At 40.4% G+C, this 23,900-nt stretch overlaps 3 protein-coding genes across 3 annotated transcripts; 2 read left to right on the top strand and 1 right to left on the bottom strand.

Moving 5' to 3' along the window:
• Positions 1–112: 112 nt before the first annotated feature.
• Positions 113–6,372, bottom strand: slc26a6l1 (solute carrier family 26 member 6, like 1). Its single transcript, XM_070957702.1, has 18 exons — positions 6,233–6,372; positions 5,951–6,090; positions 5,537–5,647; positions 5,288–5,463; positions 5,027–5,191; positions 4,602–4,754; positions 4,216–4,298; positions 3,990–4,137; positions 3,752–3,865; positions 3,062–3,139; positions 2,823–2,918; positions 2,630–2,736; positions 2,365–2,434; positions 2,188–2,280; positions 1,633–1,743; positions 974–1,402; positions 354–408; positions 113–276 (listed from the first exon to the last, which is right to left on the bottom strand). Exons 1-18 carry the CDS (start codon positions 6,370–6,372, stop codon positions 113–115), a joined length of 2,433 nt encoding a protein of 810 aa, XP_070813803.1.
• Positions 6,373–7,950: 1,578 nt separating this feature from the next.
• On the top strand, positions 7,951–10,329 carry kbtbd12 (kelch repeat and BTB (POZ) domain containing 12). The gene is made up of 5 exons (XM_070959682.1): positions 7,951–9,023; positions 9,117–9,387; positions 9,576–9,726; positions 9,873–10,070; positions 10,160–10,329. The coding sequence occupies exons 1-5, from the start codon at positions 7,951–7,953 to the stop codon at positions 10,327–10,329; spliced, it is 1,863 nt and encodes a 620-aa protein (XP_070815783.1).
• Positions 10,330–15,803: 5,474 nt separating this feature from the next.
• Positions 15,804–21,907, top strand: c3h1orf159 (chromosome 3 C1orf159 homolog). The gene is made up of 9 exons (XM_070959917.1): positions 15,804–16,019; positions 16,840–16,920; positions 17,021–17,105; positions 18,556–18,651; positions 18,745–18,801; positions 18,996–19,130; positions 19,302–19,327; positions 19,496–19,520; positions 19,832–21,907. Exons 2-9 carry the CDS (start codon positions 16,849–16,851, stop codon positions 19,933–19,935), a joined length of 600 nt encoding a protein of 199 aa, XP_070816018.1. The 5' UTR covers positions 15,804–16,019; positions 16,840–16,848; the 3' UTR covers positions 19,936–21,907.
• The last annotated feature ends 1,993 nt before the right edge of the window (positions 21,908–23,900 follow it).

The following is a 23,900-nucleotide window of genomic DNA, read 5'->3' as shown; positions in this document are numbered from 1 at the left end:
AATCAACTACTAATTAACTAATATATCATGAAGTGTACTGACAGTAAATATGCAGTTAACTATGTTTAAATGACATGTGAGCATCAACAATGGACCAAAGTAAGCCTGAACATCAGTTGCATATACTCACCACTGAAGGCTCATATCTGGGGGATGATGTCGCTCCACGGTGGTCCAGACAGTAGAGCACAGCATCGTGAACGGAGGCAAAAAGTCGTCTCTTTGTTATCGACTCAGAAAAGAAATCACCAAGCTCCAACTGTTCCACCACGGAGGCTGAAGAGGAAACAGGAAGCATGGTGAAGTCTATTCAGGCAGTACAACCTCAAGGACGTGAGAAGGTATTCACTTACCTTGACAACCAGCAATGTAGACATCCACATCAATCTCACTGAAGTCCTGGAAGATCTGTCAGTATGATAAGTGCAGAATATTTGTGTTGACAGAGCAGCAACCATTGAAAGATCAGATTCCTTCCCCACCAGTTGCTGCTAAGTCTTACAGTATGAGCCCAATAATCTGTCACACAGTGAATCATCAGGATTTGTTTAACTGTAAGAGAGTAAACCTTCCTTTATGTCAGTGTTTTAATGTAACTGAAAGTCAATAACCTCCCATTTCAGTGGCACCAACACTTACCAAGATGAAGTTAAAGTAAAATCAGTGCTCATTATGAGAATAAGTCTGTTTGATTGTGTTGTTCTGCATGTTTGTTTTTCTGTCCTTTTCCCTTTCTCTCGTGGACCACAACGGAAATAATGTTTTTGCTTGGTTGTGTTTTTATCCTTGACAGCTTAATTGGGTGTCAGGACAGGGTGACTGTATAACTAAATTGTGTAACTCCTGTAAAAAAAAAAGATTTGACACCTGAATCATCTGAAAGCATGAGGACAATACATTTGGAGACATTTGGAGACATTTTCAGTCATGTCCTGCCATTCGTTTAAATGACATTTGTCCCTTTAGTACTTACATTTTTCATAGTCTTGATAGCCACGGTATCAATGAAGTTAGCCATGGAGAGGTCGATAATGATGGAATGGATGTCCCAGGTCCACTTGCCCAATGACCCGAGAGAGACCCGCTCCAGGTCGCGGCTCAGCGTGTCCTCACTGCTGGAGCCCAGAGTGGTGGTGTCTCCGTCCTGCAGCTCAGACATCCACCCTAAGCTGGTGCAGTCCAGATCTCCTCCTTTCAGGTACTCCCATCTACAATGGCTGTCTGGTGTTTGAGGAGTGGTTGGGATGACAAACACTGTCCCGTTCTCCCTCTCAATCCAGTCCTGTTCCTCCGTGTCTGTAACATTCCCGTCCATGCAGGTGTCCCCCCAGCGGCCAGCCTCTTCCTCCACAGAGAACACCGGTGCTCCAGACAGCAGTTTACCTGCTCTCTGTGCCCGTCTCTGCAGAGGGAGAAGAGAAGGAAATGAACTGTGAACTATTAGAGTGTGTTGACTTGTTCTGTCCCATGTGACTTCAGCCATCTACTTTAACTCACAGGATTTTGGCACCAATTGTGTTACCACATAGAGAACAAGGTGAATGATGAGCAAAACACCCCAAAAAAATCATTGTAGTTCTTAAAATATTTGTAATATTTCTACGGTCATGTTATACATTTTGAGCACATTACCTCTCTCTTGGCCTGCCTTTTTGCTCGTCTCTGAGCCCTCCTTTCTCTACGTTTCTGTTTGGCCTCCTGCCTCCTCTTATAGATAATCATTTTACTGATGTCAAGCCCACTCTGAGAACAGATAATGAAGGAAAATAAGAAGTCATCTGCATCTTAGAAAAAAATTAATGGAACAAAGTCACTGGTTTGGTAAAGAAGAAACAGCAAAACTCTTCGACTTTAAAGTAAGAAGAGACGAGACCCAAAACATTCAGTCACTAATAATCATTTCCGACATTTTTAATGCAGCAGTGCCAAACATTTGTCTGGATCCAGCCCTTCAAATGTGAGGCTTTGCTGCTTTTCTTTGTCATATATGGTTGAATCATTTTGGCTTTAGGACTGATGGACAGAAAAAATAAGGAATTTGAAGGAGGAAATCATAATGGGCATTTTTCACTATTTTCTGTCATTTAAGAAAATAACTGAGAAAATAATTATCAGATTGCTCAGTAATGAAAATAATGATTATCTGCAGTCGTAGAAGAGACAGCACCTTTAGGAAAGAGAACAAACCTTTTCTTTCAGAGCTTCAAGGTAGAGCTCAGCATTGGCGAAATACACCGTCGCAGAGGATCGAAATATAGTAACGCCTGGAATCTCTCTCGCCTGCAAACAGCAAGAAACCCTGAGCTTTTTTTGCAGTGAGGGTAGACATGCTTTTATTTAAGATGTTCTCTCTTTCTGTTTTACCTCTCTGTGGGTCTCTATGTCCACATACAGCTCTGTACCTGGAACATTTCCCAGAACAGAGTATGTTGGCCTGAAAGGGATTAAAAGAAAACCCACAAAATTATAATGTGTGCAATATGTTTGTGTCCAGTATTTTCTTAGATCTTGCAGCCAAGCATCAGTTACCTACATTACATATTGCCTCTCACACACACATGCACACAGGCAGGTTTACAGTATGACTCAGACACTGAAGTGAGAAATATACAACGATGAGGAGTCTTACAGCTGAGTTCTGAAGATAACAGTAAACAGAGCAAAGGTGATGGATGCTGCAAGACCCAGATCCAGATTGAACAGCAGTGTTGACACCCAGGTGACCAACCACACCATCTGGGGGTGGGAGTGGGACAATGAAAAAGAAACAAGATTAAGGACACTTCCAGATTTAACACCACAGCGATAATTCGACCTCTCACCAGATCAATCTTGTTGCTTTTCCACAGTGTAACAATGTCAGAGTACTGCTTGAACATGCCCTTCAGATTCACAAAGACGATCGATGCAAGGACAGCCTAAAAACAAGCGCACACATACAAGATTTAACATGATTAATCAGGAATGTACTTCATCATTACATTACACAAAATATGGCATGAATCATGAATATTTACTGCAATTCGCTTTACAGTGAAGACAAGTGGAAGAGCGACAGAACCTTTGGCAGCTCCTGGAACAGGGGTCCAAGTTTCAGTATAGTCACCAACACAATTAGAGCTGAGGCCACTCCAGCCATCTGCAGGAGCAAAGCAAACTTTTGTTCTGGTTTTATTGAGTTCAACAGACATTTTAACATATTAAATTGCTTAGCAGAGATGGATGAATTCATTGTTGGAGAATAGCTTGAATACATACAATACATATATAATGAATTAATCTCACTGTACACAGTTACATTCAGGCACATTACCATTAGCTAAAGAAAAAGGCATGTTTACTGGTCTCCCTGAAGATGGATGACTTCCTGAAGATAGGGTCCCTTCCATGTTTTATTGCTCATCATGTTATCATTTATGGGCTACTGTACTTTACTACTTTAGTAAAATGTCTGATGTTTCTGATGTTTTCCTGTAGATGAATGACTATAAAAAAATGTGAAGTCAATAAAATGTGGTGGTTGTATTTGTTAGGTCAGGTTGATGGGGCCAATTTGTTACGTCATTTCATATATAATTCAACATCACCTCAACCATCCTTAACTAGGTCGCATTCATTACATATTTACAGTACAACTATTGCATGTTGCCTGTCCACAGTACAAAATTAGAATTTAGATTTTGGTTTGTGAGATTGTGCAGACTTCTTCACTGTCTCTTTTTGTCATGTTGTCACCTCTGTGCTCACTCACTTGTGTTTTTCCTCCAGTGGTCTCTTGAATGAGACTTCGAGACATTGAGGGGCAGACAGAGTAGCACTGGAAGAAGCCTCCCACTGTATTGCTGAGACCCAGAGCCACCAGCTCCTTCAGCCAGATGAAGACAGAAACACAAGGAATACAGAGAGAAAAAGGAACAGAGTGTGAAAATGACTGCATGTCCACAGTATCTGCAGAATTAAACAGGTATTTGATTGGAGTTCTGGTTTACCTGGTTGCTGTCCACCTTGTATCCGTGCTTCAGTGCAAAGGTTTTTCCAAGTGAAATAGAGATGGCGTATCCAACAATGGCCAATGCAAAAGCATCACCAATAACTTCTCCAAAAATACTCACATCTGGTACACTAGGAGAACTGAGACTGGTGCACAGGTAGAGGACAATAAGGAAATAAGCGCTAAACAAACTGGGGATGTGACTCAACAAACCAAATGCTTACCCACTAGGAATTTCTCCAACCACTGAAATTGTGTAGTTGCTGCTCAAGTTGGAATAGGATGATATCAGTGTCCCGGCCACAATCTAAAGCCAACACAGATGAAGAATCATAAACACAAAGACGCACGCAGAGACTCAACATGTCAAACCCTCAATCATTAAAAATCTGGTAAATCATATGCTAGATGTGAACCTAATTATTATCCATAAGCATTTCCTTTTTGCTGTCAACTGCACAAATGCAGAGGCCCTGGCACTACCGCTGACTCAGCTACTCGGTTCCACTGTGTCTGTGCTTTTTTCAGTGCTGCAACATCAGCAGCAGCAAAGAGCACAGAGGTGATAACATGAAGAGGGACCAGAGAGTGTGTCCTCGTGTCAACTGACTGTGATGAGCTCCACAGGGATGGGCACTGGCAGCTTTGGACTGAGAAAAGAGTTGAGCTCCTTGGCGGCAATTAGAAACACCATGGACACAGCACTGACCACCAGTGTGGGAAGGTGGGTGTGTGGCAGCAAGAGGCAAACATCCTTCAGAGTCTGAAAATGGAGAAAGGTAAAGCAGGAGGTTGTTACGGCTTACATCTGGACACATAAAAACACACATGCTTAGCTGCATACAGCTCATGGTTTTCTCATTTTAAGTCATAATTAAGTACAAGATGACATTTTCATCTTGTTATCTGATTCTCTAAGCTTTACTGCACACCTGTCTACAACCCTGATTCCAAAAAAGTTGGGACACTGTAAAATATAAACTACTGTATCAACAAAAACCCATCAATCAGAACAAAATGCTTGACTGTACTCACATACACCACTGACAAGGGGCCGCTAAACCGTGTTGGTGAAATTCCAAAGATGTACTTCAGCTGGGCCACCACAGCATGGGCTGCAGCAGCTGTCGTGTATGCCCGCACCAGTGGTTCAGACAAGTACGTTCCCACAAATCCAAACTTCACCAAACCCAGTATCACCTATACCAACAATAATTTATGTATATATGAGTTTTGGCAGACGTAACAACAAAATATGGTGTATTTCACCAATTCTGTGGGATGTTGTGCTCAGACCTGAATAAGTCCTCCGAGGACAGTAGTAGCAGCCGCCACCTGCACCCTGTATGAGTCCCGGGCAGTGACATCAACCTCTGCAGTGACGTTTGTCCCATTTGTTTTCAGGAAATCCATGTCTGGAGCAAGTCTCTCTGTTACACTGCCCACCATGATACTGAGCACAGTAAATGTACCTGAACAGTATAGCAACACAAGCTTTTACAGATGTTGTAACAGCCATAATAGAGTGTCCCTCTCTCTGCTTACCAATGGAGATATGACGTGATGTTCCAAAAAAGATGTAGATCACTGCTGGATAAAGAGATGTGTAGAGGCCAAATACCGGAGGTAAGGAAGCCAACAATGCATATGCCATTCCTGGGAAAAACACGCATTTTGTTACAAGTGTTGTACATCGCAAATAAATATCTTATGAAGCTTTATTATTTTTGCTGTACTAGACAATAAATATTTGTACAGGACATTGCCTGTATATGATAAGAAGAGTCTAGAATATGGTCAGAATTATACATGAGGTGTTTGTTGTATACCCTCAAGACCCTCAAGACATCATATTCACTCAACATTAATATTATGACTATGGGAATTTCATGGGAGTTTAATGGGTTTTTTCTGCAATATTGTCGATGTTCTCTCAACCATGATGGACTACTGTTGTACCTTGTGGCAGATGCATTATGCCCACACTAATGCCGGAGATGAGGTCAGGCATGCCATAGTCCCAGACTGAGTACTTTGGCAGCCAGTATAACACAGGCATGCTGCTCATCACACTGCGTTTCAGTCTGGGCACTGTACATCTGCACAGGATGTAAAGAATACACAGAGACAAAGGTGAAAATGAAATGAAACGACTGATCTCATCTTTGATATGATACGACCAGACATCTACATATACAGTACAGTAAGAGTTACACGATCAAGCCGGAACATTTGCCTTACCTTAAGGAGTCTTTGAGCTGTTCAGATAGAGAAGGGTGAGTGTCAGAGTAGGTTTTTCGCTGTGTTACCTCTTCCAGTCTCTGCTCATCCAGCACTTCCCGCTCAACTCTATATTTCCCAAATCTGCGTGTAGAGTCCATTGTGCTGAATCTGTCAAAATCTTTTTTACTCTATGCAGTAAATGAGATGTATGCCTAAGACTCTTGTTTTACTGCAAACTGTCTCCAAAAAAGCTGATGCTGCTGCACTGTACTGTATCTACATATGTGCATCATATTGCCTAATGGTTAACTACAGTCAGGATGTGGGCAGGGCCTCTTCCCGACGATGGCAGACTTGAAGAACCAAAGGATGCAATAATGGTCTTAAAGAGGAAAAAGATTAACTTAAAGACGGATGAATTTCAATGGAAGTTTGACAGGTGTGTTTCCATCCATTCACTTTTTCCATTCGCTAGCAAAAGTAAAGCTAATGAACCATGAAATGTCACCATGAGCTCAAGTTACGTTAAGTGAGTCATTATAGAGGCATAAGATGCTGAGGTGGATTTAATTAATATCCAATACAATGCTGGGAAGATAGTGAAAATGTAGAAATAAATTTAGTTTATCAACTTTGTTACAGTTGGTGCAACAGTCTCGAGAATGTTTTGATTGTAAGAATCAAACTTAATAGAGGAGCTCTGATTTTTCTAAAATACACTGGGCCTTTAAGAAAGTGCTGTCATGAAATCTGAAGCTGGGAGCAATGTTTTATTTCAGTCATTCCAGAGCTGCATGCACGTGACCGAGGCAAACAAACTGCACGGAGAATTAACCCAAACAAAGTCCAACACGATGCCAATGACTCAATTAGGAAAGTTAAAATAGTTCACAATATTTGTCAGTCATGGCTTAAAAACCCACTCCCTCCTGATCACTCAGCCCTCTCTGACCCACTTGCTGTGTGCCACAACACCGTCTATTTTTGGGTTAGTAGCTCAGAGGGCCGCAGCAATGCGGGGGGCACATATCTATGTCTCTTGCAACTGCTCAGACCCTCTCTAAGCCCCCTGACTGACACGTTCGGCAACAGCAACAACACATGTAGCCTGAGGAAAAACATGGACTTTTGCTGGACTGTTTAGACCAAAGATAACAGCCAACAAGAGGAGCTGATGACTTTGGTGAGGCTTTTACACACTGAATATTGCGTGATGTGGACAGCGGTAGTGCTACGTGCACTATGTGCACGTCACGTAGGCAACGGTGGCATTTTGCTTGTACTTGTTTGGTCTAAGCTGTCTTTTTATATCTAAGGCTAATTTTGAAAGTACAACACTAGTTGTGGGCACTGTATGTGTGCTGCTATTGCCTGTAACTTATCTTAAAGTTTATTCATTACAATGAGCTTAAATAGGAAATTTACTTAAGCCATTAACTATGTGATTTTGCATTACTTAATTATGTTTCAATGGTTAAAATCTTTGCAATACTGCAATCTTATTGACATTTTTTATGATTAATCAAGTAATCCAATCGTTTCTCATCTTTATCTACATTTTCATTATCACGACACCTGAGATTAATACAAAAGCCAAAGTTGATTTGACTGATTAGTTTTAGTATTATAAGTAAATTTATCATCAAGATACTGTTTTTTCTTTGTTTTCAGCCTCCTGCTTAAAACAGCCTGCTTAACTTTGCAAATATTGTTGTCACTAAAAAAGTCGGGGCAAAATGGATCTTACAGCCAAACATGGGCTGGTGCTGCTCGACCAGCTGAGGAAGATGAGAGAGACAGAGCATCTGACAGATGTGGTACTGGTTGCTGAGGGCATCAGCTTTCCCTGTCACCGGGTCGTTCTGGCTGCCTTCAGCCCATATTTTCGTGTTATGTTCACATGTGGCCTTCGTGAGTGCAACAACAGAGAAATCTTCCTGCGTGACACCCCTGCAGACAGCCTGGCCCTCCTCTTGAACTACATGTACTGCTCAGATCTTCCTCTCACTAACACCAACGTACAAGGCATCTCTGTTGCAGCTTTTCTCCTGCAGATGGATGACGTCTTCAGTCGCTGTCAGCAGCACATGACCGAGAACATGGATGCCTCCAACTGCCTTGGTGTGTATTACTTTGCCCGTGACCTTGGTGCAGAGGACCTGGCTGACCATGCTCAGCGCTTCTTGAGGCAGCACTTTGTCCAAGTCTGCCATGATGAGGAGGTCCTGGAGCTGGAGGCCCATCAGCTGGGAAAGCTCTTGTCTTCGGATGACCTGAATGTTTCTAGAGAAGAGACCATCCTGGATGTGGTCCTTCGCTGGGTCAAACACAGCACTTTGACAGATGGAGAGGTCCGTATGCTGCACCTTCCAGAGCTCCTGAGGAAGGTCCGTCTGCCACTGATAAACCCTGACTATTTGAAAGAGGTGATGAAAAGGAACACGGCGCTGCTGGCTGATGCTGAATGTCTAGAGCTGCTCAGTGAAGCATTGGAGGCCACGGCGATGCATCCCTCAGCTGCTCCACGCAAACTGAAGCTGCGGTACGGCATGGAGACCACAGATCTGCTGCTCTGTGTCGGCAACGACAGTGGTGGGATTAGGTCAAGATACGGCAGCTATGCTGAAAGCAGCTTTTGCTATGCTCCATCCACAGGACGGACCTACTATATCACGTCACCTCGCTATGGAGAGGCTCTGGGGTATGTGTGCGCCGGGGTTGTAACTGAAAGAAATGACATCATAGTGGCAGGAGAGGCAAGTGCACGCAGAATGGCCAGGCAGAAGGACGTGAATGTTGAGATTCACAGGTAAGAAAGACATTAGGTGACACATTTAATAAAGCTGTATTTTGCTTGCCTCAGACAAATGGTCCTGATAGTTCGCTCTTCTTTGGTTGGCAGGTACAAAGTAGAGGCCCAAGGAAGCTGGGAGCACCTGACATCAGCGGAGTACCGTGACTCTTACGCTCTGGGGTCACTGGGTGACACTCTATACCTGCTGGGTGGGCTGATGAAGCTGAAGAACCAGCTTCTCATCACTAACTGTGTGGAGCGCTGGTCTCTGCAGGGCGGACCCTGGCGCAGTGCAGCACCGCTGCCTCTACCTTTGGCCTATCACAGCGTGGTCAGAATGAAAGATCGCCTCTATGTGATAGGCGGTCGAACACCACAGGTGATCTTCACACATGCGCTAGCTTCTTGCAATTATTCAAAAACCTGCCATCAGTTTGGTTCTTGTGAAATTGAGAAAATCAGACGTCATGAACACAAATGATAGGAGCTCTGACTGTGTCTGTATGTGTACTCTCTAACTGCACCTGCTCTGCTTTGTCATTGCCTCCCTCTCCTCCAACCATCCAGTCATATCGGATGGATGATGAGCCTGACCGTCTCAGTAACCACCTCCTGGAGTACGATCCAAACACAAATAAGTGGACACAGTTAGGTCCCATGAAGTACTCCAAGTACCGCTGCAGTGCTGTGGTACTCAATGGGGAAATCTTTGTGCTGGGTAAGATACTTTATTCAGTTAACTTGCTCAGAAAATGGCTTATTTTAATGCACATTCATTCAGGACCCTATACTGTTATGATCCTGCTACATGAACTGCACTGATTTCTTTAAGAATTAGTTTAACAAAATGATGCTATTTTGCAGGAGGGATTGGATGTGAGGGTGTGGACCGTGGGCAATCACGCCACTGCCTTGACGCGGTGGAGATCTACAACCCAGATGGAGATTACTGGAGGGATGGACCTCCTCTTCCATGTCCACAACTCTCACTGCGCACCACTGGCCCTAACGCAGGAGTGGTGGGAGGCAAGATTTACGTGTGTGGATACTACAAAGCAGCAGGTGAATAAAGAATATCTATATCCAATGACTGCAAAGTGTTTGAGAGATGTTTCCATGTGACTGTATCACTGTCTCTTCTCTGCCCTTAGATCGTCATGAGGATATAACAAAAGACATTTTGGAGCTGGACCCCTGGGACAACCGCTGGACAGTAGTGGCTCGGCGCGTTGTGATGCACGACAACTATGACGTCTGCTTAGTGGCAAATCTCAACCCAAGGGCACTCGTGTCCCCACCTGCAGACTTAGTTAAACTGTGACACCCCTGTCAGATCAGATCAAAGTCTGTTTGGGAGAATCAGTGAAGGAAATCAATCATTAATTATTAATGCACTTATTGCTGGGCCAAAAGATTTTAGTGCATTGCTGCATGAAAGAGGATCTGAGGCTATGATTTGCACGTTGTTGGAATGAGAATAGACAGCTAATTTGTAAATAGTGTTTTTGTTGGTTTTTTAACTAACTAACTAACTAATCTGGTGATTATTTTCTTGACTTATCAATTAATTGTTAAGTCTATAAAATGTTAAGTTGCAAAATTGCATTACAATTTCTCAGAGGCCACGGTGATGGGCTACCAGTCCAAAACATTACATTTAGTGCCATAGAGGACAAGAAAAATATACAAGAGAAGTGGGAACCAGGAGATGTGTCGTATTTTTGCTTGAAAAATAACTGAAACGATTAACTGATCATCAGAATAGTCACTGAACTATTACTAAATAGCTACTTAACTTAAAGACTGATCAGCTCTAATTGTAATTATGGACTTTCGGCTCTGATAAAAATTAATGATCTGTTATTACAGGATAAATACTAAAGCTTTATAATGGCTTCGGTAAATGGACATTGGCAGACTTAGAACATATAAACTTTAAAAAGTAAATATTTTATATTATTGTATTGTATTAATCAATGTGTTTTGTTTTTTGTGCTACAGTATGCTTGCTAAAGCAGAGTAAAACTGTCTTTTGCTAATAAATATGCACTTTGGCAATATCATAGAGCTGGTTGTTTTGGTTTGAAGAGACACTCAATTCATTTTAAAGCATACTTTAAATGTAGTCTCAGTTGCAAACTCAGGTTAGGTTAAAACACATGCAGCTGGTTAAAACAAATGCAGTCTAATACACCAGCCTGCAGCAAATCCTGCCTTCATGTAGATGAATGTTCGGTTCATGTTGCAACTGTTTTAGAGAGATGTTAAATCAGGTTTATGGTCATTTTGGAGGTTGTGTTTCTAGTGCTTTTGAATTGCATCATACTAAGAGGTGTTTCTAATATTTAGTCTGCCCTCAATGATGTAAGTGGGGTGGCCAAAATAATAAAAAAACACAGGGGAACACAGCACAGGGTCTCCATTGGTGACGTGTTAAAGCAGACATGGAGAGGAAACTGCAAAGGCAGCATAGCAAAGCAGTTTACTTACTGCCTTCTAATAGTAATGACCTAATAGATCTACATACTGTAGATAAATCTGGTTTCCAATAATTATTTAAGAGAATTGTGGTTTGTTTGCAAAACCTTTCAGTTTATTTTCAGTGTCAAGTCAGTCTTATAAATACTGAATAATTTAATTTTAAAAAGTCAGCAGACACTGAATTGTGACAGTCCTTTTACATCAGCAGAAAAGAATTAACAAGATGAAAAACTTTCAATATGTGTGATGCTTTGTGGGTCCCTCTGTCCTTTTTACACCCCTCCACAGCTCTTCCACCATAAGTACAAGACAAAACACATATTCATGTGTTCATTCCCCAAAACACTGAACAACTCGACAACTAATAGAACATAGGTCACAAGTAATAATAAATATACTAAACTATTTTTGGCTTTTATTGCCCTGAAATTTTCTCTGCCCTTTACTCATCCTCTAAAAGCCTAAATCAGAGTCGCAACTGTCAAACAACTGCCAGAGGCCCTCTGCTTTCGCTGTCCTGGACTCATCTGAGAGCTTCTCTAAGATGGGTTCGATTCCTGTGACGCACACAGAGCTGTTGCTGTCCTGAGACCAGCAGCTGAGAGGGGTGATCAAGCAACCTGCAGCTACAGACCTCATCACCCTGTCTGGCTTTGTGAGGCAGTCTGGGTTGAAATCGGCCTGGCCGGTCACTGTTTTCAGATCATGACGCTCACACAGAGGTGTTTGTTGTTTGTTACCGTTCATCAGAGGTTGACTGTTTTCATCTGTGACAGTCAGTTTACTCCTCTGTGATAGCACCAGCGGCCTCTTTTTGAGCCTCCTATTGCCTCTCAGAGTGGATTTCCTCTTTCCTATGATGCAGCTGGGATCCTGAGGGGGAGCTTCAGCCTGATTGTCTTTGAGCTTATGTGACTCGTATGCAAACTGTGTACCTTCAAGTTTGTTGTCCTGCAGGATGCTGGAAAATGGCTGTTCCAGCCCCGGTGATGTCTGAATGGCACTGTCATTCACTTTCTCAGAGCTCTGTTTGGCAGAGCGCTCTGAGACTAAGGTGCTGAGCAGCTTCAGAGCCTCTTCAAGCATGTTTCGTTCTCTCACCTGCTCCTCTCTCAGACACTGAAGACAACGTTGCAGATTTGAGCCAAGTTCTGTTGTGGTGTCTGCACTCTAAATGACAAAAATGATCATCATTAATCAGATGCATTTATTAGCCTCCAAAACCTTCTTCCATCTCATTGAATCTGCAGTAATCTTGACTAAAAGCTACACCCATACAATTCACCTTTTGCACCCATTCCTCCAGTTCAGTCATCATCTCCTTCTGGGAGTTCACTTTATTAAATAATGTCTCAAACTGCTGGGAAATGTCACTCTGAAGACTATTAAGGTTGTTTTGCACTGGGATGGATGAACAGAAGGATAGAAATTAGCATTTTAAAAACAACCTTTTACTGTATTGCACTGAAGGCACTGAAGTTGGAGAGCACGAGCGACCAGTGTTTAACTATTGGGCAAAGAGCACCATCTACTGGCTATAGGAAATGTTTGACCACTTTATTTTTTTTAATTTTTTTACTAAATTAACCAGAACTACAGTATATAGAGAACAAATATAAGCAGTATATTTTCAACAAAAAAATACACATCAGTCAGTAAGAAAACTTACCTGTTGACACAAAACTGTCAAATTTTTCAAGGACTGTTTGGCACACAGCAGTATTTCTCTCTGTTCCAGCAACAAGCTGTTGGATCTGAAAAACATTGAAGCATTTTTAAAAATATTTCACATCAAGAAAAGAGAGTCCTTGTAATAGAAACAGAACAAAGCCTGTCATCACTTACATTGTTCAGAGTTTCTCGAATATGATGGTATTCTTTCACTAAAACATCACTGTTAAAGAGAAGGACAATAGGACTGATGTCAATTTTTCAGAAGTGATTTAGCCTTTTTTTTAATCTCACATTTATAATTTCAGGGTGAGTTGCAAATTTCAAGTGACATAAACCTGTCAGCTTTTTCTTTGGCCCATTTCTTGTTCTCCTCAAATTTATCCAGTATTGCAAAGGGTCTGCTTTTGTCCTTCAATTCTCCAAACAGGAGAGGTTTAGTGTGGTAACTGCTTAAAAACTTTGGGTCACTTCCCTAAACAAGAAGAAAACACTGGGGTTAAGTAATACAGACAAAAAAACATAAGAACCTTTCACATAATCAGAGTGATGGCTCATAAAAGTGTAAGCACTATAGAACAATCTATAAGATGAATTGGATAAATCTCACCTCTTGTGAACTTTGTTGGGAGGTCCTGGATGAAACACTCATATCTTGAGATGTGCCCTGAGAATTTTCAGGCCAAAACTGAGACCCAAAGAAAAACTGTGAGTCTGTAAAACTATGGTAGGTGCTGGTAGCCACACTCCTGTTGATTGTTTTGTCCCCACAAGTTAATGGGTAAAGAAAACAAAAACACACAATTTGTTTGTGCAGCAAAACAGTGTTTGTAGAAATCAAATAAACACACAGACAGACACATAAAATATTTCTCCTCAAATATCTTCATGATGCAGTGATCTTACTTTTCAGACTAAAAACAACAGCCTTGTATAACATTATTCACAGCTGGAGAAAAGTCATAGCTCATGGGTTGTTTACATATGACGTCACGGCGCACTTTTGTTGTGGCGTGAACTACAGATGGAGGACAAGAAGAGATTTTCTGCACATGAAACTCAAAATACTGATGTTTTGGGTTGTTTACAGTTGTTCAGATCAATCAAACCAAGAAGCCACAATGAGCTTTTATTGAGTACCAGAAGTTGTTGTTCATGCCTCAGTAGCAGTAAAACTTTCAGTTCCGCTTTCTCTCACAATTTCATCTAAACTAGCCCAGTAAGCACTTCCTTTCATTTCATCCATTGGGCTGTTAACTTTCAGCCCTCTGTCTGAATTTCAATTCAATTCAATTCAATTCAATTCAATTCAATTCAATTCAATTTTATTTGTATAGCGCCAAATCACAACAGAAGTTGTCTCAGGACACTTTCCATATAGAGCTGGTACAGACCAAGCTCTTTTATCTACAAAGAAAACAACAATTTAACGTCATGTGACTGGAAACAACCTGTGAGAGTCAGTTAGGTAGCACACCAACACTTCAGCTAATCACCTGCTTCCTGTTGGGATGCTCAGCATTTCTTTTATGCTCCTCGAATGATTCATTGTGTTTAGTTACCTGTTTGTAAAGACAACAAGTTAGTAGCAACTTTAGCAACCTATGTCTTCTTATGAGCATCAATTTAAGTGCTGACATATGGGTTGGAATTCATGCTAGTTGCATTAGTTAGCTTTAACGCTAATCTAAAAAGGGTTTCATTGGCTAACTTTGACTAACAGGACGGAAAATGACAATGAACTCTTTAGCAAGAAAATCTTATTCAACCTCTTCCACAGGCTAGTTGCGTTAAGTTTAGTATTGTGCAATGGTTTTTAAATTGACTCACAGTTCGCATACCCTGTGATGAAGAGTGGCAGTCAAAACAGAGTTCCCCCGAGTCTCAAAATCTCCCGCCCACCATTGTGATCTTACATCGCGAGCCTTGGTTGCGTTCGGGTGCCATCGAAAATGTAGGACATACGATGACCCATAAGGCTTTTTTGTTTTTGAGATTTGAGATGAATCTATTAATTTGTTTATTAGCTCTGTCAATATTTATTTGTCAGGTACAAAGACTCATTCGTGAGCCTGGTGGTTTTAAAGAATATATCCCTTTGTTGTTATGTTCAATGAAGGCATGGCAGTCCTGTTGGTGGGCATCTTTCTGTTGGTGGGAAATTCTAGCTTTAAGAGCTGAGTGATGTTACTCACATGAGGCATATGCCTAATTCAAATTACCACACATTAAACACAAATTATTTTTCAACAGAGAAACTTGTACGTTTTCGTGTCAATACTAAATTAAAATGAATTGAATTGAATTATATGCAGTTACATATGCAGTTACATTAATTTCCAAAACATGTTGCAATTAAAAATTGTCTCACTTTTCATATTTAACAGTATTGTATTTAAAATGTGCTTCAACGAACAAGATTTTCAATGTTAAGATATTTGATCCTAAAGGGGGGAACATTTTGTGATGCACAATAATTAAGAATAATCCTCAGTGTTAGACTTTTCATAACATAATTAATATATACATATATTAATTCTAACCGTAGATTTCACTTATTTAATTATTTCTATGTTTATTTTTTCTACGCACACACACTATGTGAATGAAGCACAAAAACGATCGGAGTTTTACTTTGAAAATTATACCCGGAAGTATCCATGCTAAACGAAAGCAGGTAGCAATGGTTATGAGCTACGCACTGTAGGATTATCTGTGGCTGGACTGCAGAGGTGTGTTGATGACAAAGCTGCCGAAAATATAAGTGACTGTCTGGTAATACCGCTGTGGCGGACGGAGCCTGACGTTGGGTAAACCACAGCTAAGAGTTTGGTCAGGCCAAAGCCTATTGTTTGGCTGGTGAGTTAACTTTTGTCTTTCCAAATTCAGCAATATGCAGCCGCTCAGTCTGCGATAGGGGCATTCAAACATACCCGATAATGTAAAACAGATTTAAGTCGATTAGCAAATGTGCTTCTCCAACGCTGATGTCGGTATTTTAGCTCTGATTGCTAGCAGCTCAACCACGGCATAAGTTCATCCCACTGACAGGTGCTAGCTAGCTAAACACCTTGGTTGTATCGTGCATACCTCGCAGACTTCATGCCATTTTCTGAGAGTTTACCTGCGTTGTTTAACCCGTGAAATCTTTTTCTTAGCATTAAGACACGTAGGCGTGAAAGTTAAAAGTTTTCTAACATAAGGGCAGACAGGAAAATGTATTTGACATTAATGTTGTTGAAGACTTAGCCCTCATGAATATTCAAACTTGTGTCTATAGGTGACTCATTTGTAAAGTTTGGATGCAACACTGAACAATATCAGAACTGTACAACATCTCTGTGGTCGTGTTTAAACTAAGATGATTATAACTTTTCAAATGTGTTGCTAAGGCAGTTACTTTATAGGAGTCATATTGAGACGTTCACCAAAAAATCCTGACATTGCACACTGCTCTGTGAAATTGATTGAAAAATGAAATACAGACTACAATTACCAAGATTCAAGATCGGTAAATAAACAACAGATCCCTCAAGATGGAAAATTACCTGAAACTTATTAGAATTTTTCTGGTCATCCTAATAATAATATGACAGATTTATTGGATAAGGACTAAATGGGTAAAGGTGTGTGTCCTACAGTGTGTGCATGTCTAACTCAAGTCTGTTTCACCGTTCAGGGTCTGAATATGGCTCTGTCATTCCTTTTGGTCTTGGCTGCGACTGTGATTCTTATCAGACCCGAGACACCAGTAACAAAGGTAAAGGTAGAAAACAGAAGCCGCTCCAGCCAGAGGGCCAATGTGTGCTTTGCTCAGGTTACCCCGATAACTTAATCTGTCAATGCTGTTGTGTCTGTAGGCCCTGCATCAGAACTCACTCGAGTGCTGCGGCGAGAAACAAAGAGTGAACAATTCATGTTCAAATGACACTCACTGTGAACCAGGTACTGTGGATATACACAATGTCACCAAGAGTTTGGACCTCTTAATATCACTGTGATCTTATCATTATCAGTGAAATGACGCTCTGGCCTGCGATCAGTGTATAATTACTCTGATGAAAGTTAAAAAAAAAAAAAAAAGAAATCAATAAGAAATCTGTGGAGGCTCAAGAGTCCAGATTTTGACTGTTATTTTTAAATTTTATGCACACAACATAATCATTTCATTCTGCAGACATTTTCTGTGTGCAAATTAAATTAATATTGAGGGGACTTTGGAAGGTCTGTAAAGCCTTTGACTATTCAACAGCTCAGGTTTAGTATAAGTCACAGTCAGTTAACTTTAGTTTAAACTTGAATTTATTGGATTTATGTATTCATTTATGGATCGTATTTAATTATTAAATTATGCTTTAGGAGTGCAAATACAGAGCCACTGCATTCAGACTTTATTAAAAGATAATGGCACAGAGGAGATGTATTAAAATAATTAACAGAGAATGTACCAAGAACAGATGGTGACACACAGCACAAACTGCATGGACACTTGTGTTGCGTTTCATTGCTATGTTTTAAGAAAAAAAGAAAGAGTATGGCTATGTTGTTGACAGTTTGCTCCTGCACCCTTCAAAGACGTGGTGGAAGGATTGAAAAGGAAATTAAAAAAGGGGTTTCAGTATTGAAGCACCTGGTCCTCTCACTGTGCTGGCGTGTTTCCCTTATCCTTGGCAATGTGTAAAAAAAGGAAAACACACGTGGCCTTGAGAGGTCAGCACACTGCTGCTTAAGAAAACACAAGCAAATGTGGAAACACATGCACAGGGTTTAGAAAAAATGCTGCAAATCCAAAAAACAAAAGCAAACACAGAAGCTCTTAAAGTTGCGCAAATGACAATGGAACTGTTTCCGGGGGACATTAAAAAGTAATGGACACGCCCAGACACGGCTTTTGAAAAAAACTTACAGTTTAGCTCACTTTTCAGCACCGCTTACTGACAGATGACTTCAATAACTCCTTGAGTCACAAAAGCAACACGTGTGTTCCAGCTGTGTGCTTCACTTTTAGTGTCCTCTGGAAACAGTTACTGTTCTCGTCTCTGCTACTTGCAGTGTTTCAGTATTTGGTTATAATTTTGGTTTAATTTGGTTGTGCTCTGTCTATTTGCATGTGTTTTCTTATTTTGCGGTGTGTGGGGCTCTCAAGGCCACAGTAAAAAAAACAACCTCTGTTTGTTCATTGGATTAGTTAGGAAAAATGTTTCTATTTCAGTGAATACCAGAATTTTTATTCTAAACACACTATATGAAAAAATGTATGCGACAAAATGTGGAAAGCATCATTTTTTGCAGCTTGTTACAGTTACATTGCAGGGTGAAATGAATAACTAGAAGAGCACGAAAGGGCAAAGGGTGGCAACTAATCTGAAATAAATTCTTCTTGTGAATTGCGCAGGATGCTTCTTGCGTGTCCTTGAAAACAGCAACACCGTTTGCATATTCTGTGACTCAGCAGCTGTGGATTTGGAGAACATAACAGTCTGCACCTACAGTAAGGACGGGGAACTGTGGACTGACTGTTTTCAAATACATAAGAGTCTGGATGTGTCATGTTTTTAATGTGACCTTTCTGTGTGTTCACTAGACTATACAGTGGAGAGGAAAAATCACACAACTGTAACTACTGTCATTCCTAAAATTGGTAAGATGTCACGCCACAGTCATTATGGACTGATTTACTAATTTCCTCATGTGTAACATTTACTTCATGGCCTCTACTGTAATGTGTCTACAAGTTTAACTTTTCAGGAAAAACCAGTTTCAATCAAATGTCTTTTTCGTGTGTCGAGTGTTTCTCATCCACCGCTCTGCGCTCTGTGCTGTGTTTTTGAGCAGGAGGGCCCGGTGTGGCAGCGTCTCTTCTTCTGGGAACACTGTTGATCAGCCTGTTCCTGATCCTCTCCGTTGCCTCTTTTTTCTACCTCAAACGCTCCAACAGACTCCCGAGCATCTTCTACCGCCGCAACAAGGGTAAACATTGTGCAGCTCAGACTGTAATTACACAAGCATGGTTTTGTGGAACCTGAATTACAAAGCTCTGCAGCTCCTGTTGACCCACCACACCCATTAAATCCAAGATAATTGACCTTGATTTTCAGTCAGTTGAACCCAAATGTAATGATGTTTTGTGTGCTTTTACAGCCTTCATATTCCAACCAAGTGAGACAGTAAGTCAGTTTTATTGCTTGTTCATAGTTGATCACACACTACAGAATATTGGTGTGAAGACTGCATGTCTTATATTATAACCTCAGGCTGTTCCCCTGTTGCTCAAAGACATTATTCGTAAATGTCTCAAAGGGATGGCTATAACATCTGTTCCTCTTCCCCTCCAGGCTGTTATGATCCCATCTTCTTCAGGTGAGACTGTAACTAACTGTTTTGAAACTGACTCTGACCTTGCTGAACAGGTTGTAGTATGGCTGTATGAAACTATTGAGTAATGCCAAGCAGTTAAAACATTAGCCAGGACTATTTGGCAATGGTGGCGAGGAGTGTTTGAGGACTGGTGCAGCAATGCAAGCTTGCATTCACAAAAATGGTGATCTCGAGCATAAAAGCATGCCAAAAGTTAGCTCAGCGATGCTATGAATGACTCCAGTGCTTGTCTCCTCTTGTTTTCCCTCACAGGTGATTATATGTTCTCTTTTGTTTTGTGTTTCTCTTTGAAGTGAGGAAGCCAAGATATGTCAGAAGGGAGCGGCCATCTGCAACGTCAACACTGAACAGTGCCACCGTACCCACCACATCCACCACTCAAGACTATAATGTGTAGTAGGAGGGGTGGGAGTGCTGGTGCAGGTAGGAGAGATCGCTCAGGAATGATGTCAGAGTTTCTTATCATGTGAAGGTTCAGCTTGAACATAAATGGCCAAATTTAACTGTAGCTGCTTCTGCTGCTTTCTTGTCACCAGGGCTGTTACTTTTTCTGTATTTAACAAGAGTACGGCACTGAAAACAATACGTGTCCAGAGACGGACCTGTGGCTTCTTGAAACAGTCCATGACTTGTTCATACTGAATTGTTTTTTTTTTTTCACATGACAGCTTAAAGAGCCGATGTATTTTCCTCCTGCAGCACTTCGGGATCACTCCTTTGTTTTTAAGTCGAAACACTGTTAAACTAAATCGTTTTTGTCTGCTGTTTGCTGGTGTGTGTTCAGGTGAGTTGTAGAATGTAAGTGATGGTTTTCATGAATATGTGGACGTGGTGTGTGAAAGGAATAGTTTAACATTTAAAGAAATATGCTGACTCGCACATGTTACATGTTATATCTCCTTTAATCTGCGCAAAAACTGAAGCAGGGAAAAAATTGTAGGGGCCAGACTATTTTAAGGAGTTATCGTTTTGCCGCATTGGTTTTTGTTTAGATTAAACAAATGAGAAATACAGACTTAGTCTTTATGCGAAGCTAAGCTAACCAGCTGCTGGCTGTAGCCATATTTTATTTTAACAGATACAAGAGCAGTGTTGATCTTTTTAAATGTCAAAGTGTTCCTTTAAAGCAACGATGAATTGAGCCAAACTTTTTTTTTGGGGGGGGGGGGGGGGGTAGAAGTCTGTTTTCTCAGGTTTGGATGTGGGGTTGTTTTTTTTTGTTTGTTTTTTTTACATGTGTGGTATTTATTTCCATTTTGAAACACTGTCAGCACTGAGTCTTACTGATTACAGTCAGACCAACAGAATAAATGTCTAAAAGCAGCAGAGTTCTCCGGGTGGATCGGGCCATTTTAGGGACAGTTGCTAGAGGCCCTGTGTGGATGATTGTTTGATTGCTTTTTGTGATTTTATTATTGCATTTGTATTTATTATTTCTGTGAGCTTAACAAAGGTGAATGTATTACATGTGTACAATGAACATTCATAGTGATCTTACAACAGCTGGTAAAATACCAATTTAGTTCCATAAAGTAAATTTTAATTCCAATCAATTTTTTCCTCGAAACATAAAACTACTGAATCTGAATGCACTTTATTCGTCTGAGGTCAGCAGCTAATATTAGAAAGAAATACTCGAAATAAGGTGTAAGTCGTCAAGTGTGATTGTGACTTTTTTTTGTTGTATAGATGGCAACATTGTTGTTGCATTGAACGTTACTTGACTACTATTAACTTTTGCCAAATGTTGTCTGAAGAAAATGGCTTTTACTGTGTGCCATTACTGTGATTACTGTGCCATTATGAGCTTTAACTGCAGCCAGGAAATGTTTCCTCATGGCATGATGAATAATTGGGTATTTGAATTACATCCAGTGGCCTTTACTGTACACAATTCTCAAAAAGGCTGGTTATCCAAGTTTTATTTGCTACATGGCTGCTTATTTCTGAGAGTTTTGTATCTCGACAATACCAAGGCTGTAAAAAGCTCTTTGCATCATCAGTACATGTGAAGCCATATGAAGTGAACCAGATGAAAGGCAGCAATCATTCCATGAATATTCCCCTTCTTGCTTCACACTGTTGTACAGACAACCATAAGCTAAATGCATGTACATATTGTTTTATACAAATGAAGTATTGTTTTTGTAATGATATCCATATTCTAGTTTCAGTGCCATGGAAAATGTTCTGAAGATGTTTGGAGAAATAAAGCACCTTTCCATAACCATGGTTTCTCTCTGTGCGGTCATACAGACACAGCCTAAACTTCATATTGTTCAAGGACAAATTTGGCTAATTTTGGTTCTGTGTGTGTCTTTTGTGACTCCTGCTGCTAATAATAAACAATGCCTCACTGTGTGCCAGACGAGAATTCCTTTTTATATGACGGTTTATTCTGCCCATTACTTTATAATTTCCCTGTTGGTCATTGAATGGATTGGCTCCTACCAGATGAGCAAACTACCAAGTAATGAATTGATCTTGACTGTTAAACTTATAGTATGCACACCGGAGACCAAGGTAATACATTTCTTTGTTTTCACATGTGGTAAGGTTACTCTGCATGATACTTTTTTATTGTCTCTAATAAATAATAAATAATATACTACTACAAGTCAACAATTAGGGAGACAGATTTTGTAGAAACGAGTCAAAGAAGTGAGTGAAAGGCTTTTTGTGTGTGAGAGTTTTAAGGCTAAATGTTAAACGCTGGGATTGTGATCACAGGATTTTGTGCTAATAAAAAATATTTAGGAAAAAAAAATGAAACTTGAAATATTTAAAATGTCATCTGTTAGAATAAAAAAATATCAAAGTATGCTTCATAGGAAAGACATTTGTTCATTTTCAATACATGCACAATATTTATAAAACATTGATCACGGTAGCAAAATGTGTCCCTGTCCTTGAATTTTTGTGTCATGTTAAAAGTGGAATTGATTATTGACCTTACCTTTAATAAATACACCAGGGTTTGTATTTTAAGGTACTGAAATGTCACACCTCTGGTAATGGAAGGACAGATGGACGTTTGCACCAGCAGCTACATGTGACTGGACATACTACTCTATTTATAACATCTGAGTGCCAGGCCCCAGCCTGACTCGTACAAGGACAGACGGACATCAGAGCTGAAATGTCCCTGCAGGGAGAAAGTACTGACGCCCTCAACCTGGACGCTTCGTCCCTCTGCTGCAGGTAGGCTCCCATCGACCCCAGAAACACATTAACAAAAATATGCTGTAGCTTTGTGCTTCATGTTGGTCGTGTTAATAAGGTCAATGCACAAGACCTTTAATGACTTTGATGTAGGAAAGTTAAAGGAGTTTGATAATGATGTCCATTATGTTGAGGATCAAAGAATGATTGTATTTTACCCCGTAGCCTGAACAATACCACAAAAAAATGTGCTGATTAAATGCAAAATGTAAGATTTGAGCTGGCACAGTTTTATGTAAGATGATATTTTGATGTTTATATCATATTACATCAGTGTATTTATTTTTTTTTTGCCCCCACTGAGGTTGTTTGTTAAGCTGATACTGTGCGTTGTACTGATATTAGCCAGCTGAATCTTTCATATCAGGTCATGTGACTGAGAGCAGGGCCACAGAGTATTTTGGGGTCTGTTATGGAGCGTGTGACCGCAGTGCTCTGGTGTTTAACGCTTTGCTGCTCTCTGACGTCTTAGTCTCTCAAGCTTTGAACTAATACAGGAGCTTCTTTGCTTTCTGCACAACAGTCTCCTAATGACAGCTGATTACAAGGAGTGACGCACCGATACGATGATGATATCGGATATCAGTCCGATACTGACTCAGATCGCTGGATCGGGTATCGTGACAATGGGCCGATTTATTCATTGTACACTATGTTTACGTTGATGTGCCTATTTGCGCTAAGCATTTCCAAAGAATTGAGATTCCTGTTTGTTTGAATACTTTGTTTTCACCAGTTACTTTTTTCAACTTCTTGTGTGAATTGTGATTTAATTTATCAAGTTTGTTTGCAATAGTTTGCAACTTAACGTTTACATTTTGTTCTCATTTGATGCAGTTGTGTTGTTTTATACTGGAACTTTAATTCTTGACCAATTTGCATTTAAAAAGTTCCTGCTTTTCATTTCTTTTTTTTGTTGGCACACAATTATTCATTATTTTAATATTGAATAATTCAGTGCATTTACATCTGTGTATTTATTTGTTACATTTTGTTTTACAAAGTGAGGAAATTAATGTTTAAGTCAAGCCTGATGTTCCTGAGCACATTAAAGAATGATCCCAGTCTATTGTGAGGCATTATTGGTATTCGGTATGGTTGATATCCAAATTCAGGTATCAGAATCAGATTGGAACTGAA

This window comes from Chaetodon trifascialis, chromosome 3 (genome assembly GCF_039877785.1).
Source record: "Chaetodon trifascialis isolate fChaTrf1 chromosome 3, fChaTrf1.hap1, whole genome shotgun sequence".
In the NCBI taxonomy this organism is placed as follows: domain Eukaryota; kingdom Metazoa; phylum Chordata; class Actinopteri; order Chaetodontiformes; family Chaetodontidae; genus Chaetodon; species Chaetodon trifascialis.
Note: the sequence above shows the minus strand (reverse complement) of the source record. Positions and strands in the feature narration are given on the sequence as shown.